The sequence below is a fragment of the Amblyomma maculatum genome, chromosome 1 (genome assembly GCF_055883805.1).
Source record: "Amblyomma maculatum isolate TAMU_Amacu chromosome 1, ASM5588380v1, whole genome shotgun sequence".
Lineage (NCBI taxonomy): Eukaryota > Metazoa > Arthropoda > Arachnida > Ixodida > Ixodidae > Amblyomma > Amblyomma maculatum.
In genome coordinates this window covers 261,278,001-261,302,359 of record NC_139344.1, presented here as the reverse complement: position 1 = coordinate 261,302,359, position 24,359 = coordinate 261,278,001, and the positions used below count along the sequence as shown (strand labels likewise).

General features: G+C 44.2%; 3 protein-coding genes and 1 non-coding gene across 7 annotated transcripts; all 4 read right to left on the bottom strand.

Annotated features, from left to right (window-relative positions):
- Positions 1-4,209: 4,209 nt before the first annotated feature.
- LOC146206373 (uncharacterized) lies at positions 4,210-4,991 on the bottom strand. The gene has a single exon (XM_084587020.1). It carries the CDS (start codon positions 4,974-4,976, stop codon positions 4,698-4,700), a length of 279 nt encoding a protein of 92 aa, XP_084443146.1. The 5' UTR covers positions 4,977-4,991; the 3' UTR covers positions 4,210-4,697.
- Positions 4,992-8,751: 3,760 nt separating this feature from the next.
- Positions 8,752-8,916, bottom strand: LOC146206372 (U1 spliceosomal RNA). Its single transcript, XR_014704633.1, has one exon. It is a non-coding gene; the product is annotated as a U1 spliceosomal RNA (small nuclear RNA).
- Positions 8,917-10,733: 1,817 nt separating this feature from the next.
- Positions 10,734-13,540, bottom strand: LOC146206371 (RING finger protein 145-like). 4 transcript variants are annotated; one of them, XM_084591042.1, is made up of 3 exons: positions 13,408-13,540; positions 12,733-12,900; positions 10,734-12,664 (listed from the first exon to the last, which is right to left on the bottom strand). In XM_084591042.1, the coding sequence occupies exons 2-3, from the start codon at positions 12,890-12,892 to the stop codon at positions 11,025-11,027; spliced, it is 1,800 nt and encodes a 599-aa protein (XP_084447168.1). In that variant the 5' UTR covers positions 12,893-12,900; positions 13,408-13,540; the 3' UTR covers positions 10,734-11,024. The 4 variants fall into 4 exon arrangements, with proteins under 4 accessions (XP_084447168.1, XP_084447165.1, XP_084447167.1 ...); XM_084591039.1 differs by having other exon boundaries at positions 13,035-13,485; XM_084591041.1 differs by having other exon boundaries at positions 13,039-13,485.
- Positions 13,541-14,331: 791 nt separating this feature from the next.
- Rbm13 (RNA-binding motif protein 13) lies at positions 14,332-24,161 on the bottom strand. The gene is made up of 6 exons (XM_084591044.1): positions 23,973-24,161; positions 22,946-22,992; positions 22,538-22,864; positions 19,005-19,134; positions 18,408-18,530; positions 14,332-14,568 (listed from the first exon to the last, which is right to left on the bottom strand). The coding sequence occupies exons 1-6, from the start codon at positions 23,985-23,987 to the stop codon at positions 14,362-14,364; spliced, it is 849 nt and encodes a 282-aa protein (XP_084447170.1). The 5' UTR covers positions 23,988-24,161; the 3' UTR covers positions 14,332-14,361.
- Between the last annotated feature and the right edge of the window lie 198 nt (positions 24,162-24,359).

Sequence of the window (24,359 nt, the reverse complement as noted above, 5' to 3'; positions counted from 1 at the left end):
CCTGACGAGACAGCTTTAAATTTATGAATTAGGAACGATTCCCTGACTATTCGGTCGCGGTGTGATCTAAATCCAGATTCCAAAACTGTAGCCATTATAGTTTATCAAATGTGTGACCCTGAATGCTTAAATGTTTAGATAATGGCAAATTAGGAAGGCTGGTGCTATTAGCTTTGTGGTTATTAAACCGCAGCCGAAATGGTGTCGCAGTTTGCCCCAATATACTGAAGCCTGCAGACAGTGGAGGACTCTAGAAACTTTGACCTCTGCTGGGGTTCTTTACGTGCATGTGCACTGATATCGCACAGCACACGGGAGCCTTGCTTTTCGCCTCTATCGAAAAGCGGCCACCGCGGCCGGCATTCGATCCCACACCCTTGGGCACAAAAGTCGAGCATTCTACCCACTGCACCACCATGGCGAGCACGCCATGCAGTATGCCCTTGATGGAGGTGCAGTATGCCCTTGATGAGCATTTTATTGAGACTGCAGAAATGCGAGACTGCTCACATTCTATAAACCAAGCCTCGGGTGAGGTGCTCCGAAATAGAGGCAAAACCTACAAAACAGCTTGCATTGCCTGCGCAAGTGGAATATGCCAAATAATTAATGCATTTCACACGCCAAGGATGGTAATGCAGGCATGATAAACTAGGCATATGGGTCTGGGCTAGGTAACTATGAGGCACATTATAATTGTGGGCTCTACATATGGTTCTTCAGCAACTATGGTTCTTCGTGGGCATCAAAATCGTGTTCCATGAGTGTTTTTGCACTTTGGTTCCTTGAAGTGTGACTCCCATGAATAGGTTAAAACTGCAACTCCACATTTCCCAGCACCCCACAGTAACAAGTAATGCAAATGCAAACATCATAATAACAGGGCTTGTACGTCAGGAATAGTCATCTCCTCCCCCAAGAAGCAAGTGCATGTTCATGCATGTGTTACAAAAGAGACTAGAGGTAGGCTGTTTCGTCTTGATATTGTGGGATGTTTTGTAGTTCTTCAGCTTGAGGTACAGCACTGAGCAGTTTTTGCTATTCCACTGTTGAAGGAATATTTGAAAGTAACTTGGTGGCCTATATCTTCATTCACTGAATTAATGCTTGTATTTTCTTTTCAGAAATACGTATACGAGAAAGTTACTATTTCAACTGAAATGACACTAGAACTATAGTATGCCTTTATCGAATGTTCCCATGCTCACCAGTAGCTCAAGGAGAGAAGAGAGCCCAAACAATGCAAGACCCAAAAGTCATGTTGGCTCTCTAAGAATGTTGCAACCAGTGTTCATGGTAGGAGTGGAATCCAGTGAATTAGTCAATGCAGGGTTTTAATCTCAGTATTTTTGTTTCAAGAGTAACTAAAGAGGAATATGAAGAGACACAGATAATGACCAGGAGCACTAGGAAGAGGATAAAGCACACAGAATTAAAATTCAGAGCCCCCGCTACGCTTAATGAAAGTCTCGTAGCTTCTAAATGCTTTGTGGCCTGGAACACTAATTTTGCACCAATATACTCAATGACCCTTTCATTTCAACCTGCAGCAAGGTCTGCCACAAAATGGTCTTCAATGATGAAAGGCTTACTCTGCACTCTTGGATTTGGCTGTACCACTTGTCACCAATGGTCAGAATAAAACAATACATAATACATAAATTTGGTTAACTTTTTTTTTTTTTTTCACAAATGATTTAAAAGCGTGTTTACTATATTTTCTGTCTGTTTTTTTATTGAGGAAGAGAAGAATGCTAATGTCTGGTCTGTTTTATGCTTGCATCAGCATGTTCAACAGCAAGAGGGCAGTTTCTAAAATAAGAATTTACCAGACAAGAAAATGGCCTCGCAGCAAACAGAGCTAGCTAGATCAGTTGCAATCTTATTTGTATATTACCAGAAATTTAAAGGTTCCTAGATAGCTGAGGTCAATGCTCATCCATCAGTTAAGCAGCAGGCCGCACTTTTTGGCCTCATTTAAATGTCCAGGAATCTTGCCAGGCAGTTCAAGCATTTCAAGTAAATCACCAAAGAAATCATATACATTTTATACCTTTTAATGTGGCTAAAATTTTGATGTCATCTGTATAGATGATGCATTTTAAATACTTTTATTATGCACCCTTCTTTTTTTTTTAATGAAGTGTGTAGATATTACGTACTGCAGCATCCCTGGAGTGTAGAAACTATGCCTTTCCACAAACAAGTTGGCAAGTTGAACATAAAGATGAAAATAGCAAACAGTCCAGATGTAATCCTGCCGAGCTACGAATAATCTTCACCTTGTTCAAGTTGCCCAGTTTAATTACCCAGTCATGTTGGAGCACTCATGCTTTTCAGTGAACATTTTGAGGTCCTGCTTTATTTCTTGCAAGTAGCTGGCTGCTTGTTAGCATACCAAGAGCTTTCCGATGTGGGCTACTTTATCAATCATTTGCTGCCTTTTCTAGCCTTTTTTGCCAAGAGTTTTTCTTGGTACACAAAGGACATGGTAATGCCAGCCCTATCGGCTGTGGATGCATAAGCATGGCAAGTCAAAAATTAATTCATTAGCCACTCAGCTAAATCTTATTAAGGATGATGCCAAAAATCTTATGCCTATTACCTCAGGTTATTTAAACATCACTATAGCTCATGTTCCTTTGCCACTTTCATCAAAAATATATTTTTCTTTAGCCAGCTTTGTTGCACTTGCTATAATGCTAAAGTTCTCCAAGTACCTTGATACATTCATACTTAACCAGCCAAAAGACGAGACACAGCAAAGAGGAGAACAGGACAAGGCTGGACTATCAACTGAATGTTTAATGATCTGAAGAAAATGAAAAGCTCGCGCAACCCAACCAGTGGAATGGCAAGACAATGGGAGGAAGATGAAGACGAAAATTCAAAGCCAATTCAAAGTCAAGGCCTAACTAACGACTTTTCTAGTAGATCCAATTCCTTACAATGAAGGCTAACCGACGCCATAGCCACACACTTGTCCTTGGCTTTAGCAATATAAAATGCTTCAACCAACTCCCTGCAGAGTTGATTACCATTGCTATAAAGTACACCCGTATTATTGAAGTCAGGCGCACAAAGAGACGGGTCGTGCTTCGACTTACACTCTCGGGATTGCACATGTAGCGCAAGATTGGAACTCGCCTTCCCTCCCAGAGAATTAGAGTGTTCCGTCAGGCGCACGTTGAGGCATCTGCCTGTCTGTCCGTAGTAGCACCGGCCACAATTCAGCGGAATGCGGTAGACCACATTCTTTCTGCAGGAGGTGAACTTTTTCTTATGTGACACTGCACATCGAAAACTATCACGACGTACACTGTCAAGCCCCTTTCGAACTCTAGCGCACAAGCCTCCTATCTTGTTTCTCGCTGTAAATACAACGTCAACGTCGTACCTTGCCGCCAGTTTCTTTAGTCGGTGAGAAACGCCGTGGAGGTAAGGTATGACAGCCACCTTCTTTCGTCGCGTCGCCACAACAACATCCCCCTGCACCGTTTTACTCTTCCTCGATCGCGTTAAAACACGTTCTGACAAGGAGCGAGATGGATAGTTGGATAGCCTGCCGCCAACAACTTCGAAATTTGTTTTGAAAAAGCATCTTCGACACGGTGATGGCATGATTTACGTAATGCGGACTTGATGCATGCGACCGCCAACCCATCCTTTACCAACCTCGAGTGGTTCGATTCAAAGCTAAGCAGAGGCTTCCCTGACCTGGGGCTGTAGCACCAACACACGTGATTGTCTTCAAAGCACAAGTCCAAATCCAGAAACTGTATATGGTGATCTTTCGGAAACTCATACGTAAAAGACAGACCCTGACCTTGCTCCTTGAACATCCGTAACACATCTTGCGCCAAACTATCGAAACCATCCTTATCCAAGAAAATAAGGTAGTCATCAACGTAGCGAAACGCTACTATACCGATGGCGTCCAAACTTAGCTTCAATGCGGAATCAACTTTAGACAGAAAAATGTCGCTGAGCACAGGAGCGACTTGCGAGCCAATGCAAACCCCTGACTTCTGGATGTACGTGCTGCCTTGCCAACAGACGAAAGTGGAACTAAGGTAAAAGGATAACAGCTCCAAGAAACTAGCAACCGATATACCGCACGCATTAATGAATGCCAGTTCATCATTATCAACAGTTATGCAGTCTTGCACACACCTTAAAAGTCCGTCCTGCGGCAAAGAATAATATAAGTTTTCTTGTGCCCGTGGTGCGCGCACCACGTAGAAGTTTCTTTGGTTCCTGTAGCTTGTCACAGCAGACTTTTAGAACATTCCGAATGAGCGACAGATTAAAAATGTTACGCGAGTCAATCGACGAGCTCGGTCATTGATAGCGTAGAGCTCCGTTTTCAACAAGAACCGGATTCTGGCGGCGTATTGCCCCCGCTGCGACCTGAAGGAACAATGGTGGTTTGCATCCTGCAGAAGCGGGTTTTCTTTTCCTTCGTCCAAGCATCGCTTCGTCGGGGCGTCGCTCAGCGTTGAGTGGTGAGCCAACATATAACAGCGATGGTTCTAGCCATCCGTACCAATGAGAATTTCGCCGAAGGCAGACTGCTGCTGTGTGGATGTGGTTGGGGTCTTTTCGAAGACGCAGCCCCGGCTGGAGGGCAGTTCACAGGGAACGACGTTTCACCAACACAGACACCTCAGTTCCTGTGTTTGGAGGGGCCAGGCACACTAGGACTTTGGTGGACCCTCAGATGTCGATGGTTTGTCCGCTGATGAGTCACCGGGGTTGCCGCCTGCTGACGGGTCGCTGCACGAGAGCTTCTGGAAGCTGCAGGGCAGGGACGCGGTACTGACGTTGGTGGCGCTCTCCTCGAGGATGTCGGGGAGGGCGTTACGACGCCCCGTGCGGCCCGTCTGCAGGAAGGCGTCGAAGCCAGGGGCTGTGCCGCCCCCCGCCGCGCCTGCGCCGCCCGTCGGGTCGCCCACCGGGTGGGCGACTTGATGCATGCGGTCGCATGCATCAAGTCCGCATTACGTAAATCATGCCATCACCGTGTCGAAGATGCTTTTTCAAAACAAATTTCGAAGTTGTTGGCGGCAGGCTATCCAACTATCCATCTCGCTCGCTTGTCAGAACGTGTTTTAACGCGATCGAGGAAGAGTAAAACGGTGCAGGGGGATGTTGTTGTGGCAACGCGATCGAGGAAGAGTAAAACGGTGCAGGGGGATGTTGTTGTGGCGACGCGACGAAAGAAGGTGGCTGCCATACCTTACCTCCACGGCGTTTCTCACCGACTAAAGAAACTGGCGGCAAGGTACGACGTTGACGTTGTATTTACAGCGAGAAACAAGATAGGAGGCTTGTGCGCTAGAGTTCGAAAGGGGCTTGACAGTGTACCTCGTGATAGTTTTCGATGTGCAGTGTCACATAAGAAAAAGTTCACCTCCTGCAGAAAGAATGTGGTCTACCGCATTCCGCTGAATTGTGGCCGGTGCTACTACGGACAGACAGGCAGATGCCTCAACGTGCGCCTGACGGAACACTCTAATTCTCTGGGAGCGAAGGCGAGTTCCAATCTTGCGCTACATGTGCAATCCCGAGAGTGTAAGTCGAAGCACGACCCGTCTCTTTGTGCGCCTGACTTCAATAATACGGGTGTACTTTATAGCAATGGTAATCAACTCTGCAGGGAGTTGGTTGAAGCATTTTATATTGCTAAAGCCAAGGACAAGTGTGTGGCTAAGGCGTCGGTTAGCCTTCATTGTAAGGAATTGGATCTACTAGAAAAGTCGTTAGTTAGGCCTTGACTTTGAATTGGCTTTGAATTTTCGTCTTCATCTTCCTCCCATTGTCTTGCCATTCCACTGGTTGGGTTGCGCGCGAGCTTTTCATTTTCTTCAGATCATTAAACATTCAGTTGATAGTCCAGCCTTGTCCTGTTCTCCTCTTTGCTGTGTCTCGTCTTTTGGCTGGTTAAGTATGAACCTATACCAACTTGCCCAGTCGTCAACCTTGTTGAATTTCATTACTAGTTCGTTGGGCTCTTTTACATGTGTTACTTTCAACGTGCACAACCCGTCAGTGTTAGTGGCTTTGATCGTACTCTGCATCTGTCGAGCCCGGACAGCGTCATGGTATGCCAAGCACCGAAGATGCCCTCCTGATGTGCAGTCCTTGTGTGGTTGGTTGCAGCCTTCTCCGGGCCATTCAAGCAGGATATGTCGCATCTTGGCGTCGGAATGGTGGAGACAAGCCCGTCTCTACAAAGAAATGCTACGTGTCCACTGTGTTGGCAGCGGTGATACTCGTCGCGGAGGTCAGCTAGCTGACTGGAGCAAGACTGCTGATGGACTAACGGAGTTCATGTGGAAGACCGTTCGCCTCACGTTGCCTTCTTGGAAGGGGCGCGCAAATGTTCAGGGTAAACTGCTAATCCTGGGAGACGAAGAGTTGGATGTAAGGCACAGGCGGATCTTGGAGCGTGGGCCGAAGTTTTGCCTACAACCAGATGTAAGTCCAGTTGATCTTCTGGCGGTGTCTCGAAATATTGCTCGTCATGTTTCGGAAGATGAGAAGAGTCGGTTTTTGAGTGAAGCCACGGACGTAATAGCGGCAAGGAATTGTAAGCAGAGGCCACGGTACAATCTGAAACCAGTATGTGACTACCTGGTTGACAAACGAATGCGTCTAATGGTATCTGATAAGGAAGGCTTCTTTGTCGTACCTGACAGCTGTTTCTCTGAAAAAGCCTCGGCCGCGATTGCCAAGAATTTTAAGAAGGTGAAAGCAAAGCCATCGTCTTACAGGAAGCAAGCTATCGCTTGGTTAGACGATCACAACCTGAAGGCTTTAAGTTCGAAGGTGAAGGCAGCTACCGACGCCAACTTGGATGTTTTCTTTTAGGCGAAGACGCACAAGACGGACATACCTTTTAGGACCATTGTTTCGGAACGTCGAACATGGCAGTACGAGGTTTCGGGATTTTTGAAGACGCACCTAAAGATGTTAAAAATTAAGGACCCATTTTTGATTCCGAGTTCTTCTAAGGTGCTAGAATTTTTAATGGACAGAAATCCGGGTAGGTGCTCTGCAATGAGCATTGATGTGGAGGACTTATATTATTCTTTGCCGCAGGACGGACTTTTAAGGTGTGTGCAAGACTGCATCACTGTTGATAATGATGAACTGGCATTCATTAATGCGTGCGGTATATCGGTTGCTAGTTTCTTGGAGCTGTTATCCTTTTACCTTAGTTCCACTTTCGTCTGTTGGCAAGGCAGCACGTACATCCAGAAGTCAGGGGTTTGCATTGGCTCGCAAGTCGCTCCTGTGCTCAGCGACATTTTTCTGTCTAAAGTTGATTCCGCATTGAAGCCAAGTTTGGACGCCATCGGTATAGTAGCGTTTCGCTACGTTGATGACTACCTTATTTTCTTGGATAAGGATGGTTTCGATAGTTTGGCGCAAGATGTGTTACGGATGTTCAAGGAGCAAGGTCAGGGTCTGTCTTTTACGTATGAGTTTCCGAAAGATCACCATATACAGTTTCTGGATTTGGACTTGTGCTTTGAAGACAATCACGTGTGTTGGTGCTACAGCCCCAGGTCAGGGAAGCCTCTGCTTAGCTTTGAATCGAACCACTCGAGGTTGGTAAAGGATGGGTTGGCGGTCGCATGCATCAAGTCCGCATTACGTAAATCATGCCATCACCGTGTCGAAGATGCTTTTTCAAAACAAATTTCGAAGTTGTTGGCGGCAGGCTATCCAACTATCCATCTCGCTCGCTTGTCAGAACGTGTTTTAACGCGATCGAGGAAGAGTAAAACGGTGCAGGGGGATGTTGTTGTGGCGACGCGACGAAAGAAGGTTGCTGCCATACCTTACCTCCACGGCGTTTCTCACCGACTAAAGAAACTGGCGGCAAGGTAAGACGTTGACGTTGTATTTACAGCGAGAAACAAGATAGGAGGCTTGTGCGCTAGAGTTCGAAAGGGGCTTGACAGTGTACGTCGTGATAGTTTTCGATGTGCAGTGTCACATAAGAAAAAGTTCACCTCCTGCAGAAAGAATGTGGTCTACCGCATTCCGCTGAATTGTGGCCGGTGCTACTACGGACAGACAGGCAGATGCCTCAACGTGCGCCTGACGGAACACTCTAATTCTCTGGGAGGGAAGGCGAGTTCCAATCTTGCGCTACATGTGCAATCCCGAGAGTGTAAGTCGAAGCACGACCCGTCTCTTTGTGCGCCTGACTTCAATAATACGGGTGTACTTTATAGCAATGGTAATCAACTCTGCAGGGAGTTGGTTGAAGCATTTTATATTGCTAAAGCCAAGGACAAGTGTGTGGCTAAGGCGTCGGTTAGCCTTCATTGTAAGGAATTGGATCTACTAGAAAAGTCGTTAGTTAGGCCTTGACTTTGAATTGGCTTTGAATTTTCGTCTTCATCTTCCTCCCATTGTCTTGCCATTCCACTGGTTGGGTTGCACGCGAGCTTTTCATTTTCTTCAGATCATTAAACATTCAGTTGATAGTCCAGCCTTGTCCTGTTCTCCTCTTTGCTGTGTCTCGTCTTTTGGCTGGTTAAGTATGAACCTATACCAACTTGCCCAGTCGTCAACCTTGTTGAATTTCATTACCTTGATACCACAGCTAAAATTGTGATGCTTTCTGCCATAGAGCACAATTTTGCTCTCGTTTTATACGTGAAATAAATTAAAGGGATATAGAGAACAAATTGAAGCTGGCTTGTATTGATAAACTCTACGTTCTAATCACAAGAAAATCACTCTCAGCAAAAAACGGAGCTTCTACCAAAAATTACATGCTCCAGCCTTCCCAGTTTGGGGAAGTGGCGGGTTTCAGCAGCCCAAAGTACAATGAATTAGCCTTCACCCGAGAACTCGGGTTTCATGATCGCCACAGTCCCAACACCAGAAAAGGGCAAAAGAAAAACTAAATACAAGTGTCACCATCATCAGTGCATTTCACAAGAAAAACGCCAGCACTAACTTTTTTTTTTTTTTTTTTTTTTTTTTTTTTACGTATTACGGAGGCTGCTCAACGCTGCCACTCACTTCAAAATGATGGCAACCAGTCTTCTTCGGTAAGCAAGCCATGATTTGGAATCTAATGACAGGAAGATTTTAGTGTGCTAGCACTAGAGTCCCCATTTACTAGTTTCACCGATGTCTGCCTGCCTGAAGCCACTGCCAATTTGGGTATCACATTTGAGATGGGAATTGAACCACCGGGATCCCTGAATTATGAACCAGACAAGTTACTCCTAGGCTATGCAGGCACGTCCGTATGATTTGTTAAAGTGGAGCTTTATATCTATATAGCAGTATACCAACTGCAGCTAGTTGGTACGCCATTTTTGTAATACATACGGCTAACTGAACCTGCTTGGCTCGAAGATGTTTCCTCAAGCGCTCGAGTTTTCATGCACATTCGAGAGCGGGTGTCGCCACACTTGACATTACCCAACGCACACGAAGGAAACTTCTCAATGGTCATTCGAAACAGCCATGTAGTACTGGAGGATTCATTCCTTCTTGAAAACCTCAATACAAATAGAGTTCAATGAGGATTGGAAGTGTTCGTGTGACAGAGGTATAAGCATCTGTTCTCTAGAAGGTTTAAAAAAATGTGAGATGTCTTCCTTTTTCTTTTTTTTTATCTAGTGGTATGTGCAGATTTACCAATGTTCTGGCTAACAATAGTCTGAAAGTAAGGATCAAGAAAGGATGTTATCCACCTCACCATCCAGCAGAATGAAATAAAAGCTAGTAGTACTGAGCTCCATACATAATGAGCATGTGGCAGAGAACCAGCAAAACTGCTATCAGAATGCTAATGTTTCAATGAAAGAATCAAGATCACAACGTAACAAGCGTCACTTTCGCTGTTGCACCATTACTTTAATTAGTTTGGCAAAGAAGTTATTCTGCAAAAAATTATGTGCATACCATGCACATCCAGCTCAAGTATTTGCAGCTTGCTTACATGTGTACTGCGACAGTCCTTCCACAACAACATGAACACTGGTCACGACAACGTGAACTTCACAAGAACTTCTGCAGTATCCCCTGGCCCTTACCATAACTTGTCGATGGGAAAATACTACTGCAGCTTTTTCCAATCTATTTGCAGTAATTCAATGTTAAGACATGCACAAGTCTATGGCAACCTTGGTTGTGCTGTAATTGTGTTATACACCCATGGATATTCATTCAATGGCTAAGGATTCATTCAATCCCAGGTGAAAATCCTAACTGGTTGAAGGAACAATTCCCAGTTGAATTCCAGTTGGCTCCAATTGGGAACACCTTTGGGAACCAACAGGTATCAACAGAGCATTGTTCCGTAAACATAAGGACAGTCAAGCCATTCTTATTCACACATTTCTTACGAGTGGCTTCACTAAATATTTCCAAAATACTTTTAGGCTTCTCATAGCAATGCATGTTGCAAAAAGATATTGAAGAATATGCACACCAAATAAGAACATGCATCCTTCATGCACAAGGTCTTCTCTCATGAGTGAAGACTTCACATGGCAGCACATTCCAACAATCGTAAAACTTGTTTTATGATGATTCTTTTTGAAGCATGTTTATGGTCTCGTAGCTTAGCTGTAAACTTCTATTCCAGACTCTATGCTTCCTAACCAAGCATTTTAGGAGCGTGGCTTCAGTGAGGTTTGCATGCATGTAATAATGAAATGGAGCACATGTACAAACAGAACAGAATAAGAGTATGCAGGTAATATAACACCTTTTTATTGGTGCATAATACTACCACTGTACATGTCAAGAGCAAGTAAACAGTATTTACAGGACTTAAAGTAACACTGGAAGAAAGTTGTGTTCCCAAAGTGGTGCGAGCTGTGGAGGGCGCTCTGGCAATTCCAGAGAGGCATCACATTTTGTCCTCACTGTCATAACGGTCCTTGATGGGCACCTCAGGACAGTTCTCGTCCAGCACAAGTAGGAGCAAAATGGAACGTTGATCTGCACACGGCAAGAGTGGAATAGTGAGCATTGCTGCTTCAGGAAGCAGCTTCCTGGTTGGTGTCCTCCGCGTTCGCTGCTGCAGGTGCAGCAGGTTCAGGGTCGCACGAAGGTCCGGGATTTTGCTGGTTATCCACAGAGACATGGGCATGGCACAGGGGACACTTGTCTTGTATGTACAGCCACTTGCGAAGACACGTTCGATGAAAGAAGTGCTGGCACTTTGTGACACAAGCTGATCGCATCTCAGAGTAGCAGATTGAGCACACGTCATTGTGCAACAAGAGCTGCTCTGTAGTGGCTTCGGGAAGAGACTCAGTTTTGCGCACTGCCTCACGACGCAGAAGGAAGCTCTTCCAGCCAGCCTGCATGCGCTGCCATACATTAAAGTAGCAGTGGACCAGTAAGATAGATGCATTGGCCCAATTCCACTTTCCTGTTGTGGATTCCCAGAAGCCCATTCCCACCACAAACAGGGCTACCAGAAACTCGAGAATTTTTGTCACTGCTCGGGCAGCATAGATGACGTCATCCAAGGCCTCCCATGGTTCAGTACGCCAAGCATCGTACACAAAGAGGCCATAAATTACTAACAGACCTACTACCTGCACAGAAGTGAGGATGCAAGATGAGAGCACAATCATCATCCAAAAGTCAATGGGAAAGAGAGAAGACAGTCGCCAAGTGATGTGCAATGGAAAAGCCACCAGGAAGGTGCACATGCCTAAAGTCCGAACATGTCGTCCAAGCTGCCGACTCTGTGATGCACTCAAGGCCAACACCACTGGCTCAGTAATCTCCAGCACTGACTGCAGCATAGATGACATGACAATGAAGAGAATGATAAGCAGCACAGCCACACGGCTGGGCATCTTGATTTCAGTAAGTCCGGTCTGCAGAGCCAGCAACAGCATGGTGATGCCCTCTGTCCAGCCACTGTGCATTGGATTGTCATTCAGAAAAGTAAGACTGCCGTGCAAAAATGCCTTCGTGCCTGACAAGGTGAGGTAAGCCAGATAGGAGACTGTAACTGAGGAAGCAACCAAAGTGACTGGACTAGAACAGACATTGCTTGCTGAGCTTAGGGCCAATAGATACCACGGGCTCTCCCAGGTAGGGTAACTCTCTGCTAGCTTTACACAGAATGCAATCAGCCAAAAAACAAGAAAATGAGTTGGCACAAAGAGCTTGTTCCAGAACAGTATCAGCAAACCAACCCAGCCAAAGCGCATGGTCAGCAGCAGTGTGTCCAGGTACGTGTCCTTTAAGAAACTTATCAATGATGGTACCTGGCTGTACAGGTAACAGGCCACGCTGACGCACATCAGGGCATTGCCGAAATTGTGAAGTACTTCCAGTGACTCTGGGGGGAAGTCCAGGACACGAGCCAGCACTGGGAGTGTATAACAAGATAAGATGGGAAGCATGGGTCGTGAGCGACCTTCCAGCAAAGCGAATACTATGCAGGCCAGCACAATGTGAGCTAGGAAAGCGGTCAGCTGTCTTCGGGCGAAGCTTTCATCAACATCCAAATGTCGCGACAGGCTTGTCTCCATCTGGATGTAGTACTTTGACAGGAGATGTGAGCAGAGAAGGAGCAGTGCGCTCACGAAGTTGGTGTAAAGACAGCGCACTCTTGGAATGGGCAGCAACAGCAAGAGGAAGCCGTGGACAAGAACTGAAAGATATTTAAGAAAACTCGAATAAGTCTCTGTAAGTCTGAGAAATGTGCGTCCGCGTAATTACCTAGGTTGGTCAGCGCTGCATTCAGAACTCCTGGAAGCGACATGGACTGCGGTACCGACTTATTCCGGTCATGCTGCCACCAGTAGTCGATAATAAACAAGCCTGGTACACGCATGATTATGCCAACGGCAGCATCCACTTGGGCTCTAGATGGCCTCATCGTGAAACCTGCGGATATCAATGAGACATAAGAATTTTGCTCTTCACGAAAATCGCCAAGGTGGTTTTGATTCAGTATATAATGTAGCATGTCTTTTAACGTTCAGTCAATTCGAGAAAAAGAGAAAAGCCCAGCAACTTACTCACAGCGTTGCCGCAAACACTTCACACCCAGGCGACACACATTTCATGGCCTCTTGGATGTGTGTCACCAGCTGATCTGCGCACTATCGGCTACTATTTCAAGTGCGAGTGTAACACGTCTATATTCGACCCGATAGCGCAACGCATCCGCGCGCTTCGCGTAAAACTGCTGTCATGCATCCGAATGGGAGCAACTCATGCTGCGTTGCACTGGCCTATCCATACGCACCCGGTTCAGATTGCCACGGCAGCAGGCATGAAATACCAGTCGCTCGACCACCAAGTTACTAAGTCTGTAAAGGTGGGTATTTATGTTCGTTCCGACCAAAGGCCGCAGTTTTTCCACCAAACGCTACATGTTCGCTCACGCACCTTCGCATAGCTGACCCACCGCCGGAATGGTAAACACAGAGCAAGCACCCCGCAGCGGTGGTGCATCGAACTACGCCTTAGAGATAACGAGGTGCATCCAGAAACTCCCACTCGCCTACGTCCCCACGTGTCGATCGATGCAACCCAGTAGCCGGCAGAGCCGTGGCCGCATAGAGAAACATATTTCTCTATGGCCGTGCCGCTCATCTCGGAGAACTATCTAAAACGGTACACAATGCGCCTTCAAAATTTGCCGTACTGCGACAACTGTGCGCGGAAAAACAGAAGCGAAATTGAGTGCACCGATGGCAAATGAAAATAAACGTTTTAAAAAGCGGGATTTTACACCTTCGTATACGAAGGTATTCGCGACATCCATGTGCCTTCCTTATAAAGTGCCGAACATGGAGAAAGCAGCAACAGCACCTCATAGTAGAGTACTGGACCTTCTGCTCATCTCCACGATAGATTTGCTACCATTGAACACCATCCTGTTTCTTATTGCTCCATTCACAAATGCACACCTCTCCTCTTTAAAACAAGCATCAGTTCACGGGTAGAGTGTGCCAGTTAAAAGTTGTTACTGCCAATGACATGTGCACAAAAATACATCAGCTTTATCACATGCACATACTTCGCTCCTCTTGCATCTTGCTCCTAAAATTACTGCACTTACACAGATTCCAAACTGAAACCACTATAGTACAGCTTTAAATGTAATGCACGATTATCAGTGTGAATATATTGGCAAGAGTTGAAGCATCTGTAATGCATGGAGTAGTGATGCATATTAAACGCACATCTTCTTAGGTATTGTGGTTCACTCGAGTCTTAAAATATCGCTGCACAACGAAGAGAAATGGTTCACCATATATCCAGCATGCTTGCAGACTTCAAACTTCAACTTCAAAAGCTTTGAACTCATACAGTGACAATGTAGCCGATGTTTAAAAATCATTTTGCATTTATTTTAGACGTTGAGGGTTCCGCTTCTTTTTCATACTCTATTTCTACATGTGGCCGCTTTCTTTTAGTTGGTGAGGTCACCATCTTCTTTTTGTCTGCTTCTTCTTCATCAGACGAACTTTCCTCTCCGAGATCTTCCAAATCTGAGAGGTCACTCTCTTCCATATCATCAGCAGCAACATATTCAACTGCCCCCTATAAGGATGGGATGGAAAAACAAAACAAAACAAAAAAACATAACGCTTAGCTTTCAATATCTAGTGGAAAGAAACTCAAAGCAACAAACTTGTTGCAGGAAATCATTTTTTTTTTTATTGTGTAGAATATCCAAACTCCCCCATTTACCAATATAAAAGGTCTCTTATAGATACAATTCAGGAGAGCAACCAGGCGAGGAACAATAGGCAGTCATGCACATACTTTTCCAAAGCTGCACCTCGTGTGCATCTTGTGCACTGCACAGAAGATGCCAAAAATTGTTCAGGAATTTGTGCAGTACACAAGCACTCTGTTTCCATATGTAATAAAACATATCCACAGAATTAAACACATTTGCAGTAAAATACAATTATGACACAAGAATAGAAAGAAGCAGGATGGGTGATCAATTTCCTAAACTTTGGACGAGATTACCAAAATTGCTTTGGAAATGACTTTACTGCTTCTAGCTGAACACAGGCACTTGTTTGGCCCTTTACAGCACCAAACAATGGAGCCAGTTCTGACCTTGGATCAGAAACATTACAGTATATCTGATAGCTAAGCAAAACAAACATAAATCAGCATGCACCTTCAAGTGTGTATCTGCAGTGAGAGACATTGCAAACAAGAGGAGTACTCACAACAAAATTATGGAACAGACGCAACCAACTTCATTACCTGTGCAATCCTTCTGACTATGCAAGTAAAAGAGCTGTTATGGGCATATATGACAGTGCTGAGTAATATAGAATGCTTGTAACATAGTGTAGAATCCTACGCTTAAGTATCTCTAACAAGAAAACTGCTGAAAAACCATGTTTTTCATTTCTGGAGTTTTCAGCACGTCTGCTGGACCTTTCAATGGATAAAAGGCAAAGTAGATGCTGCTCACATGTGATACATAAATGTACTTTCAACACCAGAGCACACTGGCAATGGCCATTTCCACTGGTTGATATCTGGATCAGGTTGTCATGCTTTGCTGATCATTCCAAAGCAACTTGGCCTAAAGCAGAGTGCTTTATCTTGATCTGCTAAGCACAGAAGGACTTAGTGTGAATCAAAAACAGTGCAAAGGATGCTGTGCTGCCACTTTTGATATGCCTTTCCTAGAGCAGTTCTTGACATCGGTAGCAAACCTTAAGTATCTGTTTATATTACTGATAAGGAGTTGTCAGATTAGCAACGAAGGCAAGCTGTACGTGCTTCATAAGGTGTTTTTTCAAATGTTTGCTGAACCATCTAGATGAAAATCACTGACAGCACTGGTTTCATCACCGACTACACTGCGGCAATAACTATGAGGTTCTGTACTCACTTTCCATGACAAATTGCTGAGTTCGAACCCGCTCTGTTCTAACAGCTTTTCTTTTTGCCCGAGCTCGCCAGAGGCAAGCCACAACGTTCTTGGTTGGGTCTGACAGTTTGATGTAGTGCTTCTGCACTATAAGGAAGTCTTACACATAATAGAATAAAACAAAAATTCAATTATCACACTCGTGTCCCCTTAAAAAACAGGAACCGGCTGCGTACGACAATTTCCACCTGCCTCTCTGCCAGAGCTTGATGTTTTTGCTGCTTGACCTGGGTTAGGCCATTTTGCACTGGTATTGATTTGTTATTCGGCTCCAAATCCACATCTGTGTCATAATTACGCTAAGGGCCTCCTGCTCAAAGGAGGCCAGAAAGGTGCCCGTTTGAATGTTTGCAGCTTTCAGTATTTTGTCAGCAGTCTCTGTGCCATAAGTAGTATTTGGCAGAAGCCCAAAAATATCCCATGTCTGAGCCAGAGTGCAGGAGCCTGTGACTTCTGACTTAGCTCGCAGATTTTTTGAGGGCCACAATGGCAAGATGGTATGTAGCAGTAACTAAGCTGTCTCCAGACAAAATGCAGATGAGAACGAGAATGAAATGGGCACATGATCATCATCATCATCAGCCGGACTATACCCACTGCAGGGCGAATGCCTCTCCCATACTTTTCCAATTAACCCGATCCTGTGCTAGCAGCATCCACTTTACCCCCGTGAACTTCATCCACCCACCTAACTTTCTGCCGCCCACTGCTATGCTTTCCTTCCTTTGGAATTCAATTTGTTACCTTAAGCGACCATCAGTTGCCCTCTCTACGCACTACATGTCCTGCCCATTCCCATTTCTTCTTGATTTCCACCAGGATGTCATTAACACAAGTTATTTCTCTGATCCACTCTACACGCTTGCTATCTCTCAATGTTACCCCTACCAGTTTTCGTTCCATAGCCCTCTGCATTGTCCTCAACCTAAGTAGCCCCCTTTTTGTTAGCCTCCACGTTTCAGCCTCATAGGTGAGTACAGGTAGGATACAACTGTTGTATACGTTCCTCTTGAGCGCCATCGGTAAGCTGCTAGTCATAATCTGCGAATACTTGCCAAATGCGCTCCATCCCAATTTTATTTTCCTAGTTATTTCCTCTTCATGGTCTGCATCTGCGGTTACTACCTGTCCTAAGTAGACATATTCGCCTACCACTTCTAGTGCTTTGCTACCTACTGCTCCTTCCCGAGGCTGTTTGAACATTACCTTAGTCTTCTGCATATCGATTTTAAAGCCTACCTTTCTACTTTTCCTGTCTAGGTCATCAATCATTCTCTGCAGTTCATCCCCTGAGTTACTAAACAAAGCAATGTCATCAGTGAATCGCAAATCACTGAGGTATTCTCCATCGACCCTTATCCCTAGCTGCTCCCATTTCAAGTCTCTGAATACTTCCTCTAAGCAAGCTGTGAATAGTACTGGGGAGATCATGTCTCCTTGCATATCACCGTTCTTGGAATTTTGTTGCTTACTTTATGCAGAACTATGGTTGTTGTGCAGCCCTTATAGATATCTTCCATTACTTTCACATATGGCTCGTCTAAACCCTGATTTTGCAATACCTGTATGACTACCAAGGTTTCTACCGAGTTGAATGCTTTTTCGTAACCAATGATTGCTATGTATAAGGGCTGATTATATTCCAAGCATTTTTCGATCACCTAGTTGATGGTATGGATATCACCGATAGTAGAGTACCCTTTTTGAAAACCTGCTTGATCTCTTGCTTGACTGAAGTCTAGAATTGTCCTCATTCTGTTGGAGATTACCTTAGTAAACACCTTATATGCAACTGATAGTAAGCTGACTAACCTGTAATTTTTCAAGTCCTCGGCGTCCCCTTTCTTACGAATTAAGATAATGTTAGTGTTCTTTCATGACTCCGGTACCGTCGATGACACCAGGCATTGCGCATACAGGGTGGCCAGTTTTTATAGCATGATATCCCCCCCATTCTTCAACAAATCTGTAATTATCTGATCCTTCCCAGTCGCTTTCCCCCTTTTCATAGTTTCTAAAGCTTTTTTAACCTCGTCCTTCGTCAATGGCAGAACGTCTGACTGCTTTTCACTACCGCCTGTCTCATTATTGTCCCGAATACTTCGGCACTAATACAATGTATCAAATAGTGCAGCTTGACATCTATTATATGGGTCTCCTGAGACACAATTTTATGTGGTGAAACAGTATGTGGGGAAACAGACTCAATAATACTTTCCTGTATCATAGTATCAAGCGCTAGTGCTTTTGCGGCAGGGAGAATAATCCTCTAGCAAATATAGAAGGACTGATTTTGTTGCATGCATGTACTACTCCCAATTTGGGTCTATGTCAACAACATCAACAAAGATGTTTCAGACACCTTATGAAGCAAGAGTTAAACACTACCTTTTACCACACTGCCTAGTTTACCCAAGCTGCCATAGATGTTTTCAGAAAAGAACAAAAAAATCAATGGGGAACAGCTCCTACTAACCACATCATGCTCGTCCTCTTCTTCCTCCTCTTCCTCTTCATCAGAGTCCACCTCACTTTCGACTTCTTCACTCTTGAGGGCATTGTCGAAGGCTTTCTGGGGAAAGTTGTAAATGTCCTTGTACTGAAAAAGAGGAGAGGAAGAAATAACTGAAAAACGGAGTCAAAGGCACAGTTCTTGCTGGCAGTTCAACATTTGGTGAGAGCTTGTGACCACCACGAATGACATGCTTCCTGGAAGCTACCACATTTGTTTAGTATGGTATTTAGTTGGTTTAACGCCCCAAAGTGGCTCAGGCTATGAGGGATGCAGTAGTGGAGGGCACTGAAAATTTGACCACCTGGGGCTCTTTCATGTGCACTGCTTTTAGCCTCCACTGAAAAGTGGCTACAGCTGCCAGGATCTAGTCCTGCATCTTTGGAATGCACCCTAACCACTGAACCACCAAGGCGGGGCAGGCTACCAGATATTGCACTTCTTAACCACTTGTGCTGCAGCACATGGTAGTCAGCAATAGGACCTTGTATTATGCAGAAGTATTGCAAGATTTTTCAAGTTTAGACACCTCAAGTTTTCTTAAATAAAGGAAATACATACCGTGCCTTGCCGTAACCGGTCCAGAAGCTCCTTCTCAATGGCTGTGTCCAGGCGAGCAGCCACTAGCGCTTTCTCTTCTCTTCTCCGCTCCCGCCGTTCTATTTTTCGCTGCATTGGTACCAGCTTCCGTCTGCAATAAAAATGTGCTTTTAACAGAGAAACCTAGATGGCCTGTTTCAGAGAATTCAATGAGTGCAACCTTGTCCATCAATACACCTTTTCAATAAGTGGTCGCTGGGCGCCGTCATATTGCTCGCTGGACTGCATTTTGCGCTTGTTGCTAGCACAGTGGAAGCCACAGGGGAACCGGTTTTTCTGCGCAAAATGCAGTCCAGCGAGTACTATGGCACTGCCCAGGGACCACTTATTGAAAAGGTGTATAGTGCAGTAATAATAAAAGAGATTTTTACTAAATCCACTTCTTTTTAACAGCTGTACTTTTTTTTTTTTTTTTACCCAAATAGCCAGAAATGGGAAGACATATTACTCCTTTGCATGAACTTCCATTGTATACCTCCCTTCACTATGAATGAGCAGTACTTCAACAGAGATGTGAGAATGAAATGAATAAAAAGATAGGGGGCCCATCTAAGATAAGGCAGTCAAGCATTGGTATTAGGAATGAATGACTGACATTTCCTTACAGTGCAAAGGTGAAATATCAGGACTGAACAATCCAGAAACTATCTTTTTAGGCATTTCAACTTTAAGCAAAAAGAGAGAAGAAAGTGCAATTTTTCAAGTGTCAATGGTTCATTACAGTAAGCTTTACAAGGCTGCCCTGGCAGCTACTGATTGCGCACCAGCAGTTTGGATTCCAGATGGCATGTATTGCGTAGGAAAAGAAATGATTGAGAGGGGTGCCTAGTCACTACCATTCATGCTTCCAGTGAGACACCGTCATTTTGCCAAGCAGTCATGACGATACATGCAGGCTGGTCGTGTCAGGAGAGTAAAACTTCCCGATGCCTGTTTACATTTACTTGAATAAGCACAAATATAAAAACCTCTTGCAATTCACATGTGAAGCCACTGCCTTGTCTTTGCTATGTTCAGGCCATTTCCAACTTGACAATAAAACTTCATAGACAAACAATATAAAGGCAGTAACTGCTGGCTTTGAACTGACACCGAGAGGCGCCGCGCCACTGAGATGGGCCATGCTGACATCAGTGGCAGAGTTTGTAGAAATAGCAGCATGCATGACGAGCCAGCAGAAATGGCAAGCAGAGCCTTTATTTTCATTTACTCATTTTTATGCAAAAAGTGTACATTTTAAAGCATTTTTTTTTTTTAGCCAGAAATCTCACAGAAGTTGATGCTGACTCCTTCAGCTAGTCTGACAAGTGTAAGGACACACAGCACAAACCAACTGCCCTAAAAATTGCCACAGGGCAGCTAGTGACATTTACCACCTTATACTTTCTCTCAAAAACCACTACCACAATCTGGCACAGTTAGTGCAAGATTCTGATGTTGGAACACTCAAAATAACAGAAGCACTGCCATCTAATCGACCATGCAAAAACAATGCATTCTCTACAAACAGGAGCTGGCCTGTGCTGATAGATTACTATAACATCTACAAGGACGCCACAACCTTTAGTGAAAATCGCATGCTTATTTGGTACAAAATGTAATAAAAAAAAAAAAAAGTGCCACCATGAAAATTGCATTAACTGAGGTATGCTGATGATTTGTGGTGGGTCCGAAGTGACAAGAAAAGCTATAAGAAACACCTTATGGGAGGTCTGCGGGTTAATTTGGATCATCTGGAGCTCCTTAATGCGTACTTAACACAAAATTTTTACATCTCGTCTTCACTGAAATGCGACTGCCGCTGCCAGGACACAGTAATCAAATGCCAAAGCCACTGAAATTCTACAACTGACCTATATTGAAATGAAATGCCATATGACTGCTAAACTTCACGGAAACGATCATGACAAGAAATCATAGTACAAACCATTGTGCTGTGTTTTATGACACATAAGGCAACTGAGGATGCTACCATGCACGCCAAGAACAATTGAATATGTTTCAATTAACTACATAAACCTTGTCAAAGCCTCAGAGTAGCCCTTTAAGCACATTTGGAAGTCCTTTACGAGCCTTCTGATCACTGCTGCTGTAAAATTGTCCATGCAGAACACCTAATGTCTACTATAACCCAGGTATTTTCTCCTGCTTATATATTGCCAGAGTGGTGCCTTTTCGCCCACATGCAATTGCTCCGAAAACCATTAATGCAGGAAGCACTAGTGGCCAGTAAGAAAGAATGAGGCAGAAGTGGCTCGACACTTTGATACTCGTGCTTGCACTTGAGAACTTAAGGTCGTGAAGGATTAAAGGCACCGACATAGTGCCCCCAGTCAGATTATTCCTATTATAAACACTAAACTAGAAGGAAGTACCAGTCACTTCCAAAATTAGTAATGAATGGTAGACCTCACCAATGAAAAAAATCATTCTAAATTTACTACCTTAGAGGGCCTTATATAAGACGCATTTATATGCTGAATTTGTGACGATACACTACTAATGTTTTAAGCATGCAGGCTTCCAGAAAAACCAGTTAGCAGCTTCTTACATGTGCAGCACAGTGCACGTTTTGTACTTCAAAATGCACCATAACTTGGAAACTGCATGAAAGTCACATAAAAATGCCTGTGCTGCAGTTTATCCTTGTTTCAAAGAACAATTTTCGAACATACTGTACTCAAATTGGACAAAATGAAATGAACACCTTAAAACCATATATCGTAACTGTCAGCACTCCAGTCTACTGCAACAAGACAAATAGATGTGCTACACCTGTGTAACAAGGGTGTATTTAATAGCATTAAGTGCTTCATGCTTTAATGCCATTCCCACAGTTCCACATGTGCAGATTTGATGTCATTGGCCTTGCTGCTATTTACAGACTAAAGAGTTTGGCAAAACTCATTTGCCCAAGAAATGCACCCTCACATCTATATTTCTCATGCAGAAAAGTATGCAGGTCTGTTTGGAACAACCTCCCATCAAGTAGCATACATTTTGTTTATAACTTTCAGTCAGATAAGGCACCTCTACTACATTTTTGTCATAAGCGTGCCATTTTTATGGGCACTTCTGATCAACGAATAGTCTCTGCTTGTCTGCTGGCATGCAAATTTATGACTGCTTTCTTGACTGGCCATCCAAGAACAGCAGTGTTTTCTGCAAGATTGTTTTAATATTACATTAGACAATATTGACGAGATTTCATGGTCAATAGCATTGCTTATAATTTAAGAAGATTTTTGACTGGCTTGCAGCCATTATAATCATTGCAACATATGTATAGTGATGGTTTAATGATATTGATATTAAATGTCGGTGTGTAACACGAACTGCGAATATACATACGTAGAGTGCCAACAGCCACTGGCTCCCTTCATATGTATCTCATAACGAAGCCCCTAATTTTTCTCTACAACCCTGAAAATTGACACACTTATGGAGGCATTCGGTCAACACAAGCACGAATGGAACAGGTATTATGTACTTACTGACGGGACAGACGAAGCTTGCGCATACGTATGATATATTGATGTATCTTCAGGAGTCGCTGCTTGCATTTTTGCCTCACAAAGCGGGGCCAGTAGACAAGATTTTGGTTTATTTGCTCCAGTGCCTTCTCAAAGTTCTTGGAAAGCTTGACTTTCTCCCAAAGCCGCTCGGGGAATGCCGCCCTTTCGATCGTCTTCATGTAGAGGTAGCAAATGCCTTCCTCTTCTTTGATGGTTGCGTAGAAGGAATTGGCCAGCGGACATGATGATCGATTGCAGAGGCCCGTCAAGTTGAAATCGTTTCGGCAGAACTGCTGGCCTTTTGTGCTGCAAAACGCCAACAAAGAGGAATCCAGTGGTAAAGCAGAGCAATGCATAATGTTGGTGCCATCAAATCAAATCACTTACTTGACTTTGAAGGAGCAGAAGCTTCCCTTGATTATGCTCCATATCACCTGTAAATAAACAAGCCATGTCACAACTAAATGTATGACGACCAAAAACTCAAAGCACGTGAAAGGACACTGCCGAAAGTTTAATAGCCCAATCCGTACCTGCAACTCGTTTGACACTGAATAGTCTCTGCTCTGCAGAGTATGCACCAAGCGCAGGCAGCTAAGGGACAAGTCATCATCATCTCTAAACTTTGAAAGACAAATTTAGAATCTGTCAGGATCATAACAGGCTGAGCCGGACATGATCGTAACTTCCGTAAAGCCGCCTCAATGGTGACACTTTCTGCCTTGACCAGTGGAAAAATTTCCAAAACGATTCCGTTTCCGTTAAAGTTGCAGAACACTGTACAAGACGGGTCTGGCAATGTCTCCGCTGTGTTCCGCATGTGCTGTGTGCGGGGATATAGAACAACACTACATTATGTGCTCTCCAGGGTAACGCGCAGAAAGGAGTAACTCGCTTCCCTCAAGAAAATAGGAGTCCCCCCCTTCCCCCAATTAATTTCAGGACATTGTTTACCAGGGCGGAAACCGGTATTGTAGATTTACGCCTTCTTTTAACTTTCTTGCAGGACTGGGATCTGGAATCCAGATGGAGACAGAAGAGCGACTATTATCTATTATGTGTGACTGACTTGCGAACACTATTTATTATTTAGGCGGCGCTACGGTGGAGCAATTGCAGGCAGAACCTGCAAGGCTAATCCCACCTGCAGTCATCAACAACCTCAACCTCGTTTGACATGACGTGCCGGAACGTAACGTCAGAGTCGTGTTCAAAACACCGTTATAACTATTTTCACCAACACCACCTCTTAAGAATGTAGGCAGCCTGTCTTATTACAACTGGAAAGTTAGCCATTCCTCCACTGAACATAACACAAGTGCACATGCAAGGTATACATAAAGATCTAGAATCGCAGTCTCTCCACGATCGATCGAAACAAACAGAATTCAGAACACGAGCGCAGGAAGCTTACGTCGTCGTTCTGCATGGTCTCAGTGTAAACGAAGTTGATAGCCTTTGTCTGCAAGTAATTTTAACACAGACTGGAGAACAGCCAGGACATCTCCGCGTGTACACCTCGTCAACCTCGTGCGCCTCGTGCTTTCTGTCTTTCGGATCCCAAGAAACGAAGGGAAATTTACCGATTGTAACCAGCCTTGTGAAAGACATAAGGCGCCACGAGTAAGATACATAAAATGCAACTTGTAAACAAATGCCATCTGCACAATAATCTAAAACTTATAAAATAAATTACAAGAAAGAAAGAGTGGAAAGTCGACAGAACTAGTCTTCTTTTTTTTTTTTTTTTTTTTTTTTTTTTTTTTGCCGAGCATTTGCTTATGCTATGCGACTGCGGCGA

Excerpts from the sequence above, each read along its gene's own strand:
- LOC146206371 (XM_084591042.1), bottom strand. The coding sequence starts at position 12,892 with ATGAGGCCATCTAGAGCCCAAGTGGATGCTGCCGTTGGCATAATCATG. Across the intron at positions 12,665-12,732 it reads TGCAGCGCTGACCAACCTAG|TTCTTGTCCACGGCTTCCTC; the intron begins GTAATTACGCGG and ends AATATCTTTCAG.
- LOC146206373 (XM_084587020.1), bottom strand. The coding sequence starts at position 4,976 with ATGCATCAAGTCGCCCACCCGGTGGGCGACCCGACGGGCGGCGCAGGC.
- Rbm13 (XM_084591044.1), bottom strand. Across the intron at positions 22,865-22,945 it reads TTCTGCTCCTTCAAAGTCAA|CACAAAAGGCCAGCAGTTCT; the intron begins GTAAGTGATTTG and ends GGCGTTTTGCAG. Across the intron at positions 14,569-18,407 it reads AAGAGGACGAGCATGATGTG|GGGGCAGTTGAATATGTTGC; the intron begins GTTAGTAGGAGC and ends CCATCCTTATAG.